General features: G+C 41.2%; 2 protein-coding genes across 3 annotated transcripts; one reads left to right on the forward strand and one right to left on the reverse strand.

Moving 5' to 3' along the window:
- Positions 1 to 3103: 3103 nt before the first annotated feature.
- LOC104922485 (G0/G1 switch protein 2) lies at positions 3104 to 4829 on the forward strand. Its single transcript, XM_010735317.3, has 2 exons — positions 3104 to 3215; positions 3598 to 4829. The coding sequence occupies exon 2, from the start codon at positions 3618 to 3620 to the stop codon at positions 3987 to 3989; it is 372 nt and encodes a 123-aa protein (XP_010733619.1). The 5' UTR covers positions 3104 to 3215; positions 3598 to 3617; the 3' UTR covers positions 3990 to 4829.
- A 5915-nt stretch (positions 4830 to 10744) lies between these two features.
- Positions 10745 to 18964, reverse strand: ldlrad2 (low density lipoprotein receptor class A domain containing 2). 2 transcript variants are annotated; one of them, XM_010735329.3, is made up of 5 exons: positions 18328 to 18964; positions 14954 to 15439; positions 13662 to 13811; positions 13312 to 13449; positions 10745 to 12000 (listed from the first exon to the last, which is right to left on the reverse strand). In XM_010735329.3, the coding sequence occupies exons 1-5, from the start codon at positions 18413 to 18415 to the stop codon at positions 11696 to 11698; spliced, it is 1167 nt and encodes a 388-aa protein (XP_010733631.2). In that variant the 5' UTR covers positions 18416 to 18964; the 3' UTR covers positions 10745 to 11695. The 2 variants fall into 2 exon arrangements, with proteins under 2 accessions (XP_010733631.2, XP_019124069.1); XM_019268524.2 differs by having other exon boundaries at positions 13312 to 13452; positions 18328 to 18959.
- Between the last annotated feature and the right edge of the window lie 527 nt (positions 18965 to 19491).

The following is a 19491-nucleotide window of genomic DNA, read 5'->3' on the forward strand; positions in this document are numbered from 1 at the left end:
CATTCACGCAGAATAACCAAATGTATTCATTTCTTGTGTACTAACTTCCAAAAAGGTACATGTACATCGTGTATAACTCAAAGTATGGATGTGTACAATGTACTATTGAGTGGATACAGTGTATGTTTGGCTGAGCAGAGTGAAACACTTAAATTCCTTAAATGCCACAACTTTAAAAAGGCATGTCTCAACAAAAAGTCCAAGCAAGTCATATAATACACAGATGTCCACAGAATATTCATCTGTATGATGATGTTATTACATAACTAACACTGTTCTGTGGTCTTTTCCACACAGTTATGGGGGGTGAAACACGTTATACAGACAATCTGACTCCTCACACCTCTCCAGACAGCATACATGCCCTGTAGCCAGTCTTTAAGCTTTGCCAGGCTGTGTGCTGGAGTCCTGCTGATCATCACCTGTGTGTAAAAAAATAGTAGCCCCAGGGCCAGCTGAACACACACGTTCTGTTTTTCTCCATTCTCCACAGACACACTGACTAAGTCCAAGTACAGGGTGTGTCTTCTGACTCAACAAGCACAAATAGGCTACTGTACACACACGACTGCAGACGAGTATTAACATGCCTTCAATCGCTCAATGGAGGTGTGTGCTGTGATTAATTTCTTGGTAACAGCCCGTGTTTCCTGTCTTTCTACTAGCGCCTGGCTACTACAGTGACATGGAACCATGGCTGCTTTATTGGAGACATTTGTATCATAAGATGATAAAGATCACAGACGAGCCAGATAAACAAGAAACACTCAAATCAAGCCCAAGCCGAAATCACACGAGCACACACATGCATGTATGCACACACACACACACACACACACACACACACACACACACACACACACACACACACACACACACACAGTAAATAATATTTATTATATTTGTATGGCTAGTGACCCTGATAAGGATAAGCAGTTACAGAAAATGGATGGATGGATGTTAGTACAGTACTGTGTATAGTCTAAGTTGTAGACTAAATACTAGCCAGTTAGTTGCAAGCAGATTTGCATGTAACACATTGCTGTCTTCCAAAATTATAATTGAATATGTATATGAATTCATGTACATATTCATACACCGATGACACAGCTTTTAGGAGCAATTTGGGGTTCAGGGCAGGGACCTTACCTCATGTTTTGTGTGTGAGCAAGATAATTCCAAACATTGACCTAAGGCTAAATAACATTTAGAGTTATCAGTATTTGATGAACTAACACATCCTATCAAAGACTGGAATTGCATACAAACTAATACCAACACTCACATGATATAGTTGGACTTTCCCTCTAAAGCTCCTTTCAAGAAATAAGATTAATCTTAGAAGAATGTAGAATGCTTTTCCATCCCCCCTGCCCTGGTTGCATGCCTTACTGATTTGAAAGAAAAGTCAGACATTCCTTTTGGACAGTGAGGTCAGAAACGTTGTTGCTAATGTAGCTATTGAATGTGTAGGTCAAGAACACCTGTGTCTACCTTTTGGTGTCCCTGGGTGTTCAGTTCACATCGATCAGCCTAAAGGCCATACATATTTACACACATTTTCAGGACATAGTGTATGAGTTCTTGATACTCCCATTTGGATTGCCTCTGAGCCAAAAAGTGTTGGTGAAATGTGTCAAGACGGCTATAACTCCCCGAAGCCTTAGTTGGTCAATCCATACTCATCATGGACCTGACAGCTTTTCTGCTGCCTCCTCACATCTCTACCTGTCATACAAGAAAACAGTTCTAGTGGTGTTTTGTAAGATTTGAAAGATGTATCGTAGAACTACCAGAAAGCGTTTTTTATTCAAACTTAGTTTTAACAAATAAAAGCAGAATTCTGTTCAAGCTTTTAGATGCAGTCACTATCCCCTTCCACTGTCTTTAATGATGCATCTGAGGAATTACTACATTTTTCACCAGCAAAATCAATTATCAATTATTCCTACCCTTTAGAAAGCCTAAGCCCAAAAATAAAACAGTTAATGTAATCATGTAGTACGTGCTGCCATGTTTCCTAAACTGTCATTTTCTCAAAAGTCAACAGATGCTGAGATTCAGGACAAACATCTCTGCACTTCCTGTGCTGCTGCTTATTAGTCATCATCATGAGGTGTACGTGTGCGACTCCACTCTGTCCACAGTTCACAGCATCGTGTTGCAGAAGTGCTACAGGGTAACTGGGTTGACACAACCTTTTCCCTGATTTTGTAGCTATTCATGTGGAAGATTCACCTGGACATCAGCCAAATGGACCCCAAGCCCCGGTCACCTGTATGGCTTTTAGGCTGCCCACTGCACCAAGACAACAAGACAACGAAGCACAACGAAGCACAACGAAGCACAACGAGGCACAACGAAGCACAACGAAGCACAACGAAGCACAACGAGGCACAACGAAGCACAACGAAGCACAACGAGGCACAACGAAGCACAACGAAGCACAACGAAGCACAACGAAGCACAACGAAGCACAACGAGGCACAACGAAGCACAACGAAGCACAACGAGGCACAACGAAGCACAACGAAGCACAACGAGGCACAACGAAGCACAACGAAGCACAACGAGGCACAACGAAGCACAACGAAGCACAACGAGGCACAACGAAGCACAACGAAGCACAACGAGGCACAACGACCTGTTTTCTTTCTTTTCTTTTCTATTTTTCTTGTCTTTTCTTGTTTCATAGCATCTTGACCTTTGACTGATAAGCACCATCATTATGCTGATAATTTCCTTTTATGTGCTATTCAATAGATGGAATTTTCAAAAAATCATGTTTTCTTAGGTATTTCTACACGTTTTGTATAATACTGTACACATTACAGTATTGTATATTTGATTTAACTTCACTAGGTACAATATAACAACAGCAATAATAGACTGTGATGTTTAATCTAAGTCCACTCTGAACGCACTTTTGAATACTACAAAGCTCTTAATGCACCATGAGTAAGAAGATTAGTGAAGCTGTTGACTGTTATAAGTCTACACAATAACTGGGTCAAAGTTTCTGGCTTAAGGCCTGTTTTTTGTGTCCAGAGACCAGCCTACATGTTTCATGAATATTCAGCTGCTGTCGTTGTGTGGGTGGAGAGAGTGGGGCTATAAATGACCATGGTATCCACTATCAAGTAAAGGTGTGTTCTTATCACTCACAGGACTCAGGAGTGAAACTGTGACAAGAAGAAGCAACAAACCACATCACAGTAAGTTCTTTTTCTTTTGAAACATCAGCCTGTGATGAACATCAGACTGCTGTAACATGAGTGTATTTTCAACTCTTGCAGTATGTCGAGATGTTTTGCTTTTTTGATTTAAGTATTTATTCATGTCATTTTAAAATGCTGCTGCATGTGAGTGTTGCTGACAGAGTTGATATTCCTGGTCTAATGGCTACAACTTTAAGCTCCCAGAGCCCAAAGTGATGCTTTAATTGCTTTTTCAGTCAGACCAGCAGTTTTAATATCCAAAAGTATTGAATAAAACAGACAGAATGAATCTACACATCTGAAAAATACTGAACCATCTGACATTAGTTTTACATGAATAATGCCTCAAATAAGTGACATATTTTCTGTCAACCTTCAGTTGAAGCAGAGCCAGTGGAAATGGAAACCATGCAGGAGTTGATCCCATTCGCCAAAGAGATGCTGAGCCAGAAACCTAGCCGTGGGCTGCTGAAGGTCTACCTGGTGGGTTCTGTGTTTGCAGTGCTGGGGACAGTCATTGGCCTGGTCGAGACCGTGTGTCATCCTTTTTCCTCTGGTGAGGCAATGGACGCAGAGATGGTCCTCATGATGGCCCGGGAACAGAGGACTGTTGAGGCCGAGACACAGCGCAGTGTGGAGGGCCAAGAGGAGGAGGAGGACGAGGAGGAGGAGCTGGCTCATGAAAATGGGGCCACAAACCAGACCATGACCCTCTCCAAAATTCATAGACTCAGCCAAAGGAGCATGGCCAACAGGCTGCATGCTTCTTAAAGGGGTCAATCCCAAATGACTTGAGATATTTATCAGAGAACTGCTCCAGCACCACTAAGCTGTGCAACACGTACACTGAAGCTTTATAGACTACAGCTACACAAGAAGTGGCTGAGCTGCCTGCCATTCTGTGCTGCTTATTAATGATGCCTTCGGTGCTGTTGGAAATGTCTCATAGTATTCCCAATACATTGGTCATACACAAAAGACCCCCAATGGCCTCAGTGACAGCTAACATGGAAGAGTTGAGACTTTTTGACAGGCTCACCTGCTGTCATGAGAGAGTGGAAATCAAGTTACTAATACAGTGTATGGTTTAAGTGAAGTGTACATGAACTCAGTTAGTTGTGGTCCCCAAGGGACCCTGCAGCTGGTTCCCCTGGATCCCCAGCAAGTATAGGAATCATTAAATGTGACAAAATGAAAAATGCTCCTGATGGAAAAATGGATACATATAAATGACAGACAGTACATATGTTTAAGATGTTAAACTGGTCTCTAAATATGAATCTACTGTTATTATATGTGCTCAATATAAGCTTTTTTTCATTCTACTGCTGGTTTAGTTTGTGAAAGTCATAAAGACAGCTGGCTGAGCAAACTACTTTCTACACTTCACTTAGGATTTCAGGACTTCAAGCTAGGGGTTGATGACGAGTACCTGAAGACAGCATTGAGTTGAGAGTCTGCCTGGCTGTGTAGCACCACCTGTTGTCTGGTGGTAGTACCTGATCTGCCACTCCACCCACATACTGTGTTCAATGAGAGGAACGTTTTTTGTCGAAATGATGTAAATATACAATCTTTTTTCATACCAATAAAGTTGATATTATTTATTAAGTCTGCTTTGACTTCTTTAAATAAAAGTGTTATGACTGCTTTATTGCAAAACTATCAGTGTATGGAAAATCTATTCTGATGAGATAGATGAGATGATCATCTGTTACTACAAAATAACTCAAACTCTCTGTGTCATGTTTCATGACAGTAGAGCTGCACTTTCTGTGACACTGACACAACATTACTGGAAAGTTTTCTGAAACAATCTGATATTTTCTCCCATCAGTAAATTTTGGTTTGAAGAAAATAATAACATAATAACATTTATGACATCTTATGAGCACATGGATAGAGGTTTTTCTCATTGTAGCTACATTACTATTCTATATACTATACTCACAGCAGTAGTCATATAATAGAGGACTCAGGTCATTGGCCATGTGTCCACTCACCAACATGTTCATGGTGCCACGCATGCACATCATTGTTTGGCTTAATGTTTGCCGCCATCAGTTGTTGTTAATGTTGGTGGCAGCTGAATGTATTGTCATGTAGACTAAAGCATTAGTTCACTCATGCATCCTGATGCACCTGCCTGAATATCATGCAGCCATGATTACACTGCACGGGTTTGTTATGTAGTGACTATTGAACAGCAGGATGGAAACCCCACTTCATCAAGTGAACCAGCCAATCAGAAGCTAGGATTTAGACTGAGGTAGATGTGATGGAACCAGAGAGGTCTTGTTTTTAACATGTAAATAATACATATGTTAATAGATAACTGTTTAATACCATTGTAAATATATTTTTTTAATTAATTCATTCATTATGTTTACTTCTGAATCTTTTATTTCCTTTCAAACATGAAATAACTTCACTTTTAAACCTTATATTAATAATAGAATTGCACCTGTTTGACAAGTCAGCAAAAAGTTATACATTATTCTGAACCCATCATTAAAAAATATGCACACAAAATGCAATATAGCTTTTGCATAAATATTGTCACTTTTTAAGGAGTTTCAAAAGATCATAATACTAAATACACCTGTATCTGAAAAGTCACTGAACAGCCCTCGCAGTGCAGTTAAATCAATCTTAAAGTAGTAAGAGTGTGGCACAAGGCTGTAACAGCTGCCATCTATCACATATGATATGTGCACCCAGAGAAAAACTTGCATCCTTTCACTTTTTTACTTTAACTCAGGTCGTCTTCACAGTCAGTAAATCCATTATTAGTGAGCTCCATTCAGTACCAAGTTTAGGAGGTTAACTGGTTCTACACAGTGTGTGTTACTCACTAAGATGCACTTCTATGTTGACTGTTGCCCTGAGCCCCTGGTGTTTTGAAGGCTGGCTGCAGGTTTTATAGGGTCATGGAAGGTCGGCTCCGCTGAGTCACCAACAGGTCCAACAGCATGGCTCACTGAGATAGCTCAGCAACAATGGGACAATGACACGTGAACACACTTGAGTGGGAGGCCAATATAATCCTGAGTCAACATGATACTGCTGTCTAAGAATAGTTAGACTGATGGCCTATGTGAGGGCTGAAATGGACAAAGCCTAAATCTCTGACTGTGAGCCCCCCCAAACATGAAAGGCAGTGTGTGAGGCAGCATGTCCCTCAAAGCAGTGGAAATGTAAATAATGAAATTAAACTGTAATTAAACTGTCCTCTAAATAAAATAAAACCAGAAGAGATGACAACATTTCCAGACTTATGTTCCTTTATGCACATAATTTAATACAGACTCACAGTCCTGCTGATCACTTCATGTTTTCCCTTACTCAAGAACAGGGCTCACACCCTGTAGCTGATAGACAGACTGACGGAGCCAGACCCCCTGCTACAAATATTGTGTAAAATGGGCCTACAAAAATGTGCAGGGCTGCCTACAGTGCTAGGTCACTTAACTGTAAGAGGAATTATGTGCAGCCTGTCATTTTACAAATAGATTAATCTAATAATATGTTGGATTTTAATGTGTATTTTCATATACTTTAAATGTTTAAATGTAAAATATGAAGATGGTTCATCATGCAGATAGACACCAGCATGTTCTTTGTGTTCCTTTAACATTAAAAACACTTAGCAGAAATTTCAGTTGTATTTTTGCCTGTTAAGGTTTTTTTATTTTTTATTTTACACCTAATTACAGTTTGAGCATTGTCTTTACTGCTGTATAGCTGTGTAAATTAATGAGACTGCAGGTGGGTTAACTGATTAAGTCTGTGGGGAAATGAAAAGCTGGGCAAACGGAGTTAAAGTACTTTTGCAATCTTACTTACAGAGGTCAAAAATCATTTTCTGACATGAAGACCTCAGCAGAACATTAGTTTAACACATCTGACTAAATTATGAACCCTCCAGCTGCACAGCTGACCAATTTAACCGAGGGTCAAAAGGTCAATTACAGAAAATCAAATCAAAGTGACAAATAGGTTGGGAAAGATTTTTTCTGTCTTTCATAGAAACAGGGATTTGACTTGAAAGGTTGCCAGTGGATACCAGAGGCAACACACACAGTGTGAAGCTGCTGACTCTTTGCCAAGCCCTCCCCAGTGTCAACTGAGCAGCCTCTGAGTCAGACAAAGAACAACATAGCTGCGGGCGAGGATGTGATTACATCCTGGTTTGAACTGTGAGCTTAGCTTTAAAAGCACCATGTGTGGCACAGACTGTTTAAAACTGACCTGCAACAAATACGACAAACCAACGCATGGACATGGTCTGTCCAAACGCACAGAACATCATTAAGTGTAGTGATGAATATTTTATCTATATATTATATACTCAGGGTAAGCAGCCTTAAGCTTCACACAGGTGACAGAATATGCTGAAGGTGACACTTTCATAAACGGTGGTTTATTTTGTTTCCAGCTTACAGTATGTACAAGACCACAGCAACAAGACTGACACTGAGACATGTGCACTGTTAAACAATCTGTAAGTGCTGACTATTGCAACAGAGGAGAAGCCTAGCACTTTTTAGAATAGAAAACATTCTTATTTCAATAATAATTCAAGCAAAACTTCAAGATTTCATGAATTTCAGATATAACATAATGATGTTATGAAGGTCATGACACTATTAAATCAGATCATTCAAATTCTTTCATTTTCATCCATTAAAACATAAAAGCAATCCTTTTAAAGCTATGTCTTTTTTTTGGCCAACACTGACACGTTATTGTCACATAAAGTTATTATGTTAAACTTGTTAGCAAACAGTTGACTATTTATACATACAGCAGACACAGAGCAACCTGATGAAGGTAAGTCCAGTACTCTCATTTTAGCTCTGTTTTGGTCTCCTTCAATCCTGAAAGAGATATTTGCATCTTTAGCTGTGATCTGCTGTTTGGTGCTGAGCAGGTCGGTTTATAGAGCTATTGAGGTTTCTGAGAGCCAAAAAAACAATGAGCTAAAAGAGACTAAAAAACTGTTGGTGGGAGCTGCTGTTCATTTTTTGTGATTGTAATTCACCACTACGGGTTACCCTTCTTGCTTTAAACATTTGATTCATTGTTTCAACAATATTAATTAGTGCAGCTTTGTGCACCAGATGACATATCTTGAGATCTGAACTTTTAAAATGTTTGACTTCCAGACATTCTTACAGTGTCTGTTCAACACAGATCCTATAAATCAGCCTGACACAGTGGGATTCATCAGTGGAACTATATGAGGAAATAGTTCAATTCTTATTAAATGAATGCTTTGAGAAAATGTGAGAAGAGCCGGAGCGCTGACCTTCTCCAAAGAGTGACGCACATGCATTTTTGACTGACCCTGACTTGAGTGGATCTATAGTGTGCGTGTGTGTCTGTTGTTTGATGGGTGTACAGATGCACGTGTATTCCTGTTCAGCAGATAAAGAAGTCTGCATACTTCAATGTGCTGCAGCTTGGCAACCTGGAGGTCAGAAACACATTGTTTGTTTAAGCATAAGGCCTTATGCCTTACCGAGGACACAAGTCAAAATCCCTAAAAAGACAGTACAGGGGGCTCTGTGTAATGTAGTTACACAATACACAGTGTGGCAGAGGGAGGAAAGGTTATGGAGCTACTCCATCTAGAGGATGTAACAAAGAAAGTTTGCCTGGTGGACACATGAACACAAGTTGCCCCTCACATGAAGCATCAATCTGGGTAAAAGCAGGAGAAGGTGGAGGGTTGGGAGGTCTACTGTAATCTTTACTATATATGAAGCCTGGGAGACAACAGAGCCAGAAAGACATTAACCCCGCATTTTGATTTCATTCATCATCTGTTAGATCTGTTGGTTAGGTCACACTGTAATTTCATTTCTTTTTGCAGCATATTTTAGGATTCATACAAAATAATTAGTCCACTAAAAGCATGTGGACACCCCTGTCTACATACTAATGTCTACTTTTTGTCTATGGCTGTGAATCCTGAGTTTGGTCCCTTAGCTCCAATTAAGTAAAATAAATCTTAATGCCAGTGAAAGCTGTTCTCAGAGAATATGATGCTTTGTTCAACAGTCACATGTGAGTGTAATGTTCATGTGTCCACATACGTTGCATGTATGGTAAAACGTGCAAAAACATGGGCGTGAGAGTTGAATTGAACTGATACTGTTTATAGACAACATGAATGACTTTATTCTCAGAGTCCGTCTGTTTGGCTCTACATGCATACTCTGATCTAAATGCTAAAGTCAGCATGCTAGGATTCTCACATGCTACAGTCGATGATTGGAATAATGTTACAGTGAGTTCACACAGAAAGTGAAACAAATGTTTCATGCGGTGAGAGAGATTACATACAAAGACAATGCAAGGTTGACACAAATGACGCAGGGCATGTGTAGGACTGTGTGAAGTGGATCAACAGAGCTGCTGCTCGTTCAAAGAATGCTGGGGGGCTTCTGGACCTGGTGGCAGAGCCGGAGAAAGAATGGGAGTAGGAGAGTGAGGAAGTTGAACTGCCTGATAAGTGCTGAGAATATGTGTAAATTCTTTTACAAAATAACATCACGATGTAGTTATATCACAGTACTCAACACAAATTGCAGTAAACTCAAGCGGGCAATGCACGGTGAAAATTTGCTCTGCTTTCTGTGGGAACACCCCATTAGGTTCATTAGTTTTGCAGATATTTGGTCATAATCCAAAGTGCTAGACACATTAAATGTACATGAAATATCAGAGGAACACCAAAGTGATGAGGGTTTCTCCTGTAAACACTGTGGATATCTAGACCAAATTTCATGGCAATCCGTCCAATAGTTGCTGAGATATTTCAGTCTAGATCAAGGTCGGGGACTGACCAGCTGATCAACAAACAAACACTGTCATCCCTAAAGCCATGCTGCCAGTATGACTAAATAACAGGCTTCATTTCATGATATTAGAAACCAGACTCGATTTGTCAGCCATATAGTGATAGTAGGTAAGAAATATGAGCACAAAGTTATGTTTGAAGAGACAAGAGAGTTAGTTCACTAATTTACAACACATTGGTGGAAAACATACTGAAACTCAAATAACTTATGAGATGACAGCCATAGTCCAACCTGAACACTTTTTACACGTTTTATGGTCGACTTATGGGCCAAGGCACATTAAAAGATAATAAATAATTACACCACTGCAAACACTGAAAGAGTTTATCAAACCATTTCTCTTGTTAAATAATTCATTTCTTTATCATTGCAAGTTAAATTGTAATTTTTATTCACTCAGCTTGTTTTTAAATTCACTGCATACAGCAAATTATTAATACAATAATACTGTTTTTAATGTTTTCATTTTAACCCTTTCGAAATGTGCCCAACACAACTACGACTACTGACAATACTCGTTGGTTATTTAGTAAGAATATCTGTTTTAACTATCACCTCTGACATGGACGTTATGTTTGCTTGTGTCTGTCACCCGGAGCACAGAAAGACTACTGGCCTGATTTTCATGAGACTTGGTGGAGGGGTGTAGCATAAGCCAAGAAAAGACCCAGTATATTTTGGAGCAGATCCAACATATTCATTGTAATACTGACATATATAAAGGGGGCACTTGCACATGTGCATAACATAGAAGACTGGACTATTGTCCAGGTCTGCACTCTCTGGGTTCCTCGAGGTTTATTTTGTGCAGTCCATAGCTAATTACCATTTACATTACAGTTTTCTCTTTAAAAATGTTGACAAGGCACTGGATGACTTGGCGCTCCATTGTGCAAACTTATATGTGGAACAACGATGGACTGCTGGGAGGAGAGCGGAAAATTTGAAGGAATTTCTCCAGGGGAGAACAGCTGTTGTCACCAGGTGGGTGGCTTTGTGGTTCTGGGGCTGTTTCCTCAGCGTGTGTCCATGGAAAGCTTTTGGTCAAAGCTGTGGACTGGAAGTGTAGTTTCACTGCAGGACTAAGCTGTTATTTCTAAGAAAAGCATGTTTAGAAAAAGGAAACAAATACATGACTAAAAACTGTTCATGCTAACAACATAACGCTGTTTACTGTCTCTTCTGAAAACTGGCCGAGCATTAAAGGCTGCACTTCATCAGCAGTCTCTGAAAGAGAATGTGCTGCCATCATAATATCTAAGAGAGCACTTCAAAACAGGTTGGAACAAAAATGTTTCTTAACTGATTCTGAGAAGCCATTATTTTAATCCCTTCACATACATTCATACTTTATTACAATCCAAAGTCACACTGTACCCTGCTTTACCTTCTATAACAACATGAGCACAGCAGTCTCATCACCTGCGTCATCACAGTTAAAGCACACAAACCACAAAGCTATTCAGCTCTGCCCATGTCAGCCTCACATACTGGACCACATCAGTCCAACCTTTGCTAAAGAGGAGATTCTTGATCACAGCTCAGCATAAGCATGCTGTACCCATGTCTCTATATGCCAAGACTGATCCACTGAGCAGCCCCTCTGCTCTAAACAGCCGCCACTGTAACATTTTCATCAGCGCTGTTGGTTGTGGCCACCGTGTCCGTTGAGGTCCCGTTGACAGGTGTGTGTGGGGTGACTTTAGCCAGTCGGTGCTCCTTGCTGTGGGTGCAGCTGCGGGCGCAGAGCTGGCACGAGGCGCAGGCCGAGTTGCAGCAGGGTAAGAAGCGACAGATGCTGACACGCCACAGGAACCAGCCAGGTGACCAGCAGCACCAGCAGAGCACAATGCTACCTGCCACCACACCCAGGAGGATGTAGAGGACCAACAGAGACAGGGAGACAGAGGAGTCTGGAGATAAGAGGGGCAAAAGGAAATTTTCTTTATTCACATGACAGCCATATTTAATTTAGGTTATAATGCAGGTGGATTCCACTTCTGACATTTTTAGGGTTGAGTTTTTTAAGGGTTGAGGATTGAGTTGCCTTACTTTACTCTGGCTCCCTCTCTGCTAGGCTTTCCCACTGTCTAAATAAAATGAGTCTGTGCTCAGTCCATTCTCATATTTTACGACGTCATTCTCTAAAGGGCCACAGTGGCACTGGCCTGAGTGTGGTGAGCTGCTCACCAACTTCAAACAAAAGAATGTCCTAATGATGGATGTTCCCCAAAAATGTGTTGACTGTAACAAAAGGCAGGATATCACCCTTTCCCTTAGCCTCTGCCCTGTCATACAAGAAAATAGCAGAATGAAATGTATTCCAACATCCTACATGGTACTGGAAATTTGGTGATGTATACTACATGTGGGTCATGCAGCACAGCTAATGCAGTATGACCACATCCTCCATTTTGGACTGTTAAGGTGGTTTGTGTTGATTACAATACAATAACTGCAAACATTTTATTGAACTTGAAGCATTTTGTTCCAAAGTTTAGCTGTAACAAAAACTGGTGTTGCAGCTGGTGGTCACCAACCCCAATCAGAAGATGTCCAGATAATAAAAACCAGGAACTTTTCTACAACTCCAGTAACTGAGGACATATCATTCTCTTTGTGTCCAGTACAGGTACAGATCAACAGTAATTACTCTTAGAAAATAAAATAAATTCAACTACATCCAGCAATGAATAAGTCTGTCTATTCATCCAGCCTGTGGGCAGACCAGGGTGCATTGAAATGGATCTCAGCTAATAAACAGATGGCAATTTGCACAGCAGGCGAATGTGAATTGGCTTCTCCCACTCTCCGTAGAGCAGTCAGAACAGAAGAATAGCTGCTTTCTTAGACCAGACTTGGCCCGGTCTTAAAAGCAATCAGAAGCTGACAGGCTGGCCCAGACAGTCTCTGTTTGCACCTCTGACGCTGGAATAGAGACAGATCACTCAAAAGGCTGCTCTCTGCCGTGAGAATCCATCACCATTTATTGGTTTACGAGTGTTTAGGCAAAATTAACAACTCAATGGTCACGTCCATTAGTTTTATGCCCAGTCATCAGGACACTTTGCATCCAAATGGGCACTTAGTTCATTTGTCTACCAACCAACGGACTGCAGGAGGTAAGCACAGTGCATTACATGCTGATTGATTCCTGTTGGTGGAGTGTTTCCACCAGTTGAATCAATAAATATCTTGTATGTCAAAATGATCAGTGAACTCACCTGTTACTGACTCATGACTGGGAGTGCTGTCTGGCATGCCACAGTTCATATGTGAAGGAATTGGCACTGTGGGGGGATTCACAAAAGGTGGAGGTGGGGTTGCTATAGCCGGTGGAGGTTCAGGAGGTAAAAGCTGACCTGCTGATAAAGGACAAACTTGGGTTAAATATTAAATGAAATGCCATAGAGACACCCTTTAAATTATTTATAGCACTCTGAAATTCCAGGTTTCCCTCCAACACTGCTGAGATTTGAAATGTTTTGAAGAATTAACTGAGAATTTGAATGTACTCTAATAAAATCAGTCTGTGCCTCTTTAAATATCAGTGTGTCACCATCACATAACTGACCTTTGCAACCTGTAGTCAGGTTTTCCTCCAAGTCACTTCCATCCCCACAGTTGTCGATGCCTTTATCATCACACACCAGGCTGAGAGGAATGCACTTCCCATTCCTGCAGGTAAAATAAGGCTCACTGCTGCACTCTGATTGGTTGAAACCTAAAGAATTGAGTTGGGGTTGGGGAAAGAGAGGAAGGATCTAAGTCAGCCGTAAACAGTAGAGTTTTAGGAACAGGAGCACACCTCAACCGACCTCCGACATAACCTCCTAATCCCTCTCCTTGTCTTCACCGTCAGATTCTGCACCCCTCCTGCCCACCTGCCCATTTCTTTCTCATACTCTTCCTCTCTTTCCTACTCTCCATAAGGTCTTGATGGATCGTGATGGGGTCCGTTGTGCCCTGGTGCAATGGCAGATTCCCCACTGAAGCTTCCCCACAAAGCAGCAACAGAATGAAGAAGTATAAGAGATCAAACTTCATTCACAATCTTTTCGTCTTGTGTAATAACAATTAAAATGGGCAAGTCTGAGTTAAGTGGCCATGTTTATTGCTCTACAAAAGCTATATATTATATATTATTATATTACAGCTATAGCACAGTGCAGCAGTGTTCAGAAGTCTGAGCCTCCACGCAGCACATGAACATATGAGATGAGTCTGCATGAGTCCGCCTTACAAGTTGTGTCAGTAGCAAAGCTCAGCTGTGAACATCAGCTGAATGAACACTTTCATAGTGTACTGAAAGTAAGTGAAACCAACATACAGGAACAATAATCTCATATACTTAGATTATAAAACAGTACACAGTGATGGAGAGAATAATTCAACAATCAGACCACCACTGTAGTTTCTCAGAGAATCATGGGTATGTTCTCCTCTTAGAGTTCCCAGTGGATTTGTACATACTTTACATTTGCATAGTTTTATGGATGACATTATATATAGTATTTGTAGTTTTTCTGTGCTTTTAGGGTAATGGATAATTTCAACATTTGTGAATAATATCTGTGCTAAATGCTGCCAAAGCTATAATCATTGTGCATGTTTTGGCAAAATGTTATTGTTACTCGAACTTCATATTGAGTGTAGGGTGAGGGTGAGCTAAAGTTCCAGTTTTTTTATATCACAACTAACGAGAGAACACCTTTGTGCACTGTGTTTAATGAGTTTCAGGAGCAGGACCACACCTAAACTGTGCCACTGCCGTGGGTCCTGAGGGGCCCCACAAAGACCCCAAGTGCTACAGTAGATTTCTGGTGCCAGTAAGCATCTGTGGAATGGATGGACATGTCTTCTTACCCAGTCTGAAGGAGGTGAAGTCCCCCACAAAGTCGACTCTGGGCTGAGTCCCCCGTGTCACCAGCCTTAGGGTCAGGTAGTTTCCTGTGGACAGCACTGGCCGGGGCGGGCTCTTCCCACAAAGAGGAGGCCCAAGGGGAGGCGAGCTCCTGTCCCGTCCATCATAGAACTGAACATATGAGCCAGCATGACACGGGTCCCCCGAGCTTTCACCTGAGGTGGGCTCCAGTCTGGGGTTCAGAGGGGCAGAGCCACGAGGGGACTCTGGGAAGACTGGGGCCGGGCTAAGAGGGGCCACTCGCAGCAAACTGTAGACCAGAAAGAAGCGGAAGTGGAACTGGACCTTGTCTTTAGGAGAGCTGGCCTGCATGGTGAGGTGGCAGTCAGTCCCCATTGTCACAAAGTAGTACTTCTTGGATTCCTGGTGCGAGTTGACGATCATGCCGTCATCCCGGATTGTCTGGCCACAGAAGTCCACCACGTTCACTGATGAGGCACAGGAGAATTCTCAGAGACAAACTGATGCACATGGAGCATATCTGTTATTAACTCAACTGTGTATGTGAATATATTACATTCTTGATTCACTTATTATTTACCTATTTACTTATCCTGACCCTGTTTTCCAGATAAACAGACATTTTGGAAAAGATTCTGCTGTGTGAAGGAAAGACAGCACAGAAAGGTTCTCCAGGGGACCTCAGCAGGAAGTGATGCCTGAATCACATCTACAGTATGATTAACAATAAGCTTACTGAACATGCCGGAGTATGGAGGACAGGATTTGAAACCAGTTTCAGAACATGGAGAACCAGCTCATTATTCATATGCTGCTTTCATTTACCAGGTTGATCACATTCCAGTACAACAAGAAATCCAAGCTCCAGCCAGGTTAGTAATTGCTACCCAATGTTAGCCAGTTGATAGCTGTATTTTACACACGTAGCAATGTCCACAGTTAGACGTTTGACAATACTGTGTACACACAGAAGACTGAAGTGCTAACAAACAGTGTATTATTATAATTTTCATTCATTTTAATGTGCCTTCTTGGATTTTGTTTGAAATTCTGACTTCCCAGTTTAAATGGAACACACCAATATAGCATGAAACGCCCTACAAAAGATTCCTACAACATACCTATGTTTATCATTTCTGTAATTTTAACTCTACTAGTATGTTTCTTATTATGTTTTGGTTTGGTTAATTTATGTCTTGGTTTAACTGCACATAGTAAATGTGGAGTGTGTTGACTCTTTGAGGCTTGGCTTTCCTTCTTGAGCAACATAAGTTTTATATCTCAGAGGAACCAGAGAGTGTAGACAACAAACGTCATGATCTGCAGTAGTTTTGTTTGACTGAACGCTTCCTCTCCTGCTTTCTTTCTAGACCATGTTATGTTTGTTGGTATTGCGTGTTGCTCTACTGTTTGTTATGCTATGAGTTCAATTAATAATACTATAGGATGGTTCCCAGTTGGACACATTTTTCCTGTTTATACTGGCACTTACAAGATATTTCTGAATAATTCTGGAGTGATGGGGGACAGAATCAGTTTACTCTTTGTGCAGAAATGTATTCAAAAGTTTGTGTGAAGCTTCAGTCTGAGAGACACATCAAGTAGCTTTCTCCCAAAGGTTCCCTTATTTTGCTGCAGCTCAGCAACGAAACTTAAAAATATAGAAATATAGAAATTGAATACTAAAAACATGGGAATCAAGAATTGAGAGCTGGATAAACACCATGACTGTCCTGGATTGAGAATCTTCACGGTCCTCTGAATATGTGGCTAAGAGCAGCTACCTTAAATATCTGGAGATGTTAAAGAAGCTGAGAGTTTGTCCTCAGCACACTCACACACATTGGACGTGGAAAACCCGTTCTGCTTTTTAGTCATGTGATCAGTGTGTTGATTGTTTGAGAAGCAGCTCATTTGCAGGCCGAAAGATGGGTGGGTGGATCCGGGTCCAGCAGCCCCCACCCAACCACCCAGCTACCCAACCACCCAACCACCCCCTGCCTCTGGGCCGCAGGCCAAATAATGAGAAAATTTACGACCACCCCTGGAGTTTATTAGCTCTGTTTCCCTGGGAGACAACTAGATCCTCCTGCACTGACCTCCAGGAATGTCCCAAAGCCCTGGAGCCCCTGTTGGTGAGAAACAGCTCATCCCCTAGTAAATACAAAGCCTTAGGGGACACTGTCCAAAACATGGGTGACCAGAGGACACAAAGTCCCCAGTAAAGATTTTTTTCAGGCTGAAAATTTAACTCTTTTTAAACACTATCATTGTAAAAAGAGTCTATTTGAGAGAGCAAATCCAGAGGGCAAGTGAGGGCCAAGGTCCTGGGTGACACACTGTAGTGAGAAATGTCTCAGAGACAGCATTGTGTGGAAAAGGGCAGCAGCCTCGCTGTCCATCCATGTGTTATCCTAACACTGTGACTTAACACAGGCTTCCATTATATCACTTTACACTTAACACTGACTCTGTGCCAAACACGCTATATAAACAGTACAGTGAATACACATGAATAAAGTGGGTTAATGCAGGGGAGGGCCATATGGAAACTTACTTCATGTGGGGCTTCACAACATCGATATATATCATATGTTTCTAAAACGTTAATAATAAATACACAAAAAGACAAAAACCTAAAAACTGACAAACATCATCACAGGGATGACTGACATACAGTAAAACAGAAGCAGTGATACATTAAAGTGAGACCCAGATTAGACTTCAGTCTTTAGTGAATGATCATTAATGAAATCAATTCAACACAATTTGATACTAGAGCCAGAGCAACAACAACAACAACAACAATAACTACAGATATAATAATAATAATAATAATAATAAAAAAAACAATAACTAATAACAACAATAATAATTCTGTGGACTGTTGACAAACATGACTACTGACCTAGTATTTAAAACCATGTTTGAATCAGCTACATGACTTTTATAGGAGCTTACAGAATAGAAACCAATGGACACCCAGATATAGAAAAATACATGTTGATGATAAGCAACACACTGACAAGCTACATCTCAGAGTTGTGCATCACTAAAGAATGGGAAGTGTTGAAACACACTATGATTTAGATTTGACATAACAATAACAATAACTTTGGTCACATCTGTTATTATCTACCAGTCCTGATGGATGAATAGACTTCTCTCTTCTACTTTCACTGCCTGCTGTAGGACCGGCCCTGGATAGAATGTTACACTAATTACTATATTCCATAATGAGATTTTTAGTCCACGTTCAGAAGTAGAAGACTTCAAAACTTCAGCTTGTTGTTTATCTTATTATCAAACTTTAGCTTCCACGCAGGACCAAACGGTCCAATGGGTGAAGTCTTACCGGTTTCGATGGCCGAGCTGCGGAGAGTCATGGAACAGAGCACGAGGAGCAGCCTGAGGTGCCAGCAGCTCCCCACCTCCACCTCCATCGTCCAGGCTGGGAGACGAGCGCGCACAACAGGGCAGAATCCGGCCCGGTCCGGTCGGGTCAGCTAACAGGGGAGACGTCAGAGTCACTCGTCATATCTGGTCACAGAGGAAGAGAAAGCTTCAGCTCAAAGTGTGACGGGAGGAATCTGCCCTCCATCATAAACACTGCCTTTTATTCCACTTGAACCTCCTCAGGGGCCCGCGCGTTCACGTGGCCCCCTCATCACCATGACAACGCACAACCAATCCGCTGTCAGGCCAGCGAGGAAAAAGCTCCTGCTAGAAACTAAAGGTACCCACCTGATGCAAACTTCCAGAACTTTTCATTCTGACCACGTCAGTCAGCTGATGATCAGCATGAAACCACAGACTGCTTCATCTGTCTGTTGACAGTCATAAAGACAGCTTTAGAAAACACAGCAGGCTGCAATCCACTATCCTTCATCTGAGGTGATAGAGTGACCTTTGACACGATGTGCATCCTCTCAGGTAAAACCTCTTCCAGTCCACAGACCAGGGGCAGGGGATCTTTAGGGGGAGGGAGCGGGCCAGCAGTATAAACAGAAAACAAGTGTAAACATCATTTGAAAATGAAGATTAAATCATCAACTTTTTATTGTCATGAATCAGTAATGAATGATGTGTTGTGTTTTTTTTTTGGACGTTTAGAGTATAAGAGCTTAATACATTATGATACAAGTATATGATGGTCATCCCCATGCTCTACTATGTCTCATAAGTTGTTGCAGCAGTCTTTGGGTTGTGACACAGATTTGCTATAAAATTGAACCATTTCTTTACTCCACTTGTAAAAATGGTCAAAATGCATCCAAAACAACACACAAAGACACCAAGACCATAATTCATGCTGTGATTTGGTATAAAAACCCTTTTGTAAGAAATGCATTTTTTGTCAATTGGATGGTGAGCACTTACTCAAATGACTCAGAAATGACATGTCAATACGTCCTCTAAATGCCTAAGGTCTAAGTTTGTGGTTGTACCAGTTTCAATGAAAAAGTGTTGGAAACATGTTTATATGTAAAATGATCATCAATAAACACACGATGCTACA

Source organism: Larimichthys crocea, chromosome VI (genome assembly GCF_000972845.2).
Source record: "Larimichthys crocea isolate SSNF chromosome VI, L_crocea_2.0, whole genome shotgun sequence".
NCBI lineage: Eukaryota > Metazoa > Chordata > Actinopteri > Sciaenidae > Larimichthys > Larimichthys crocea.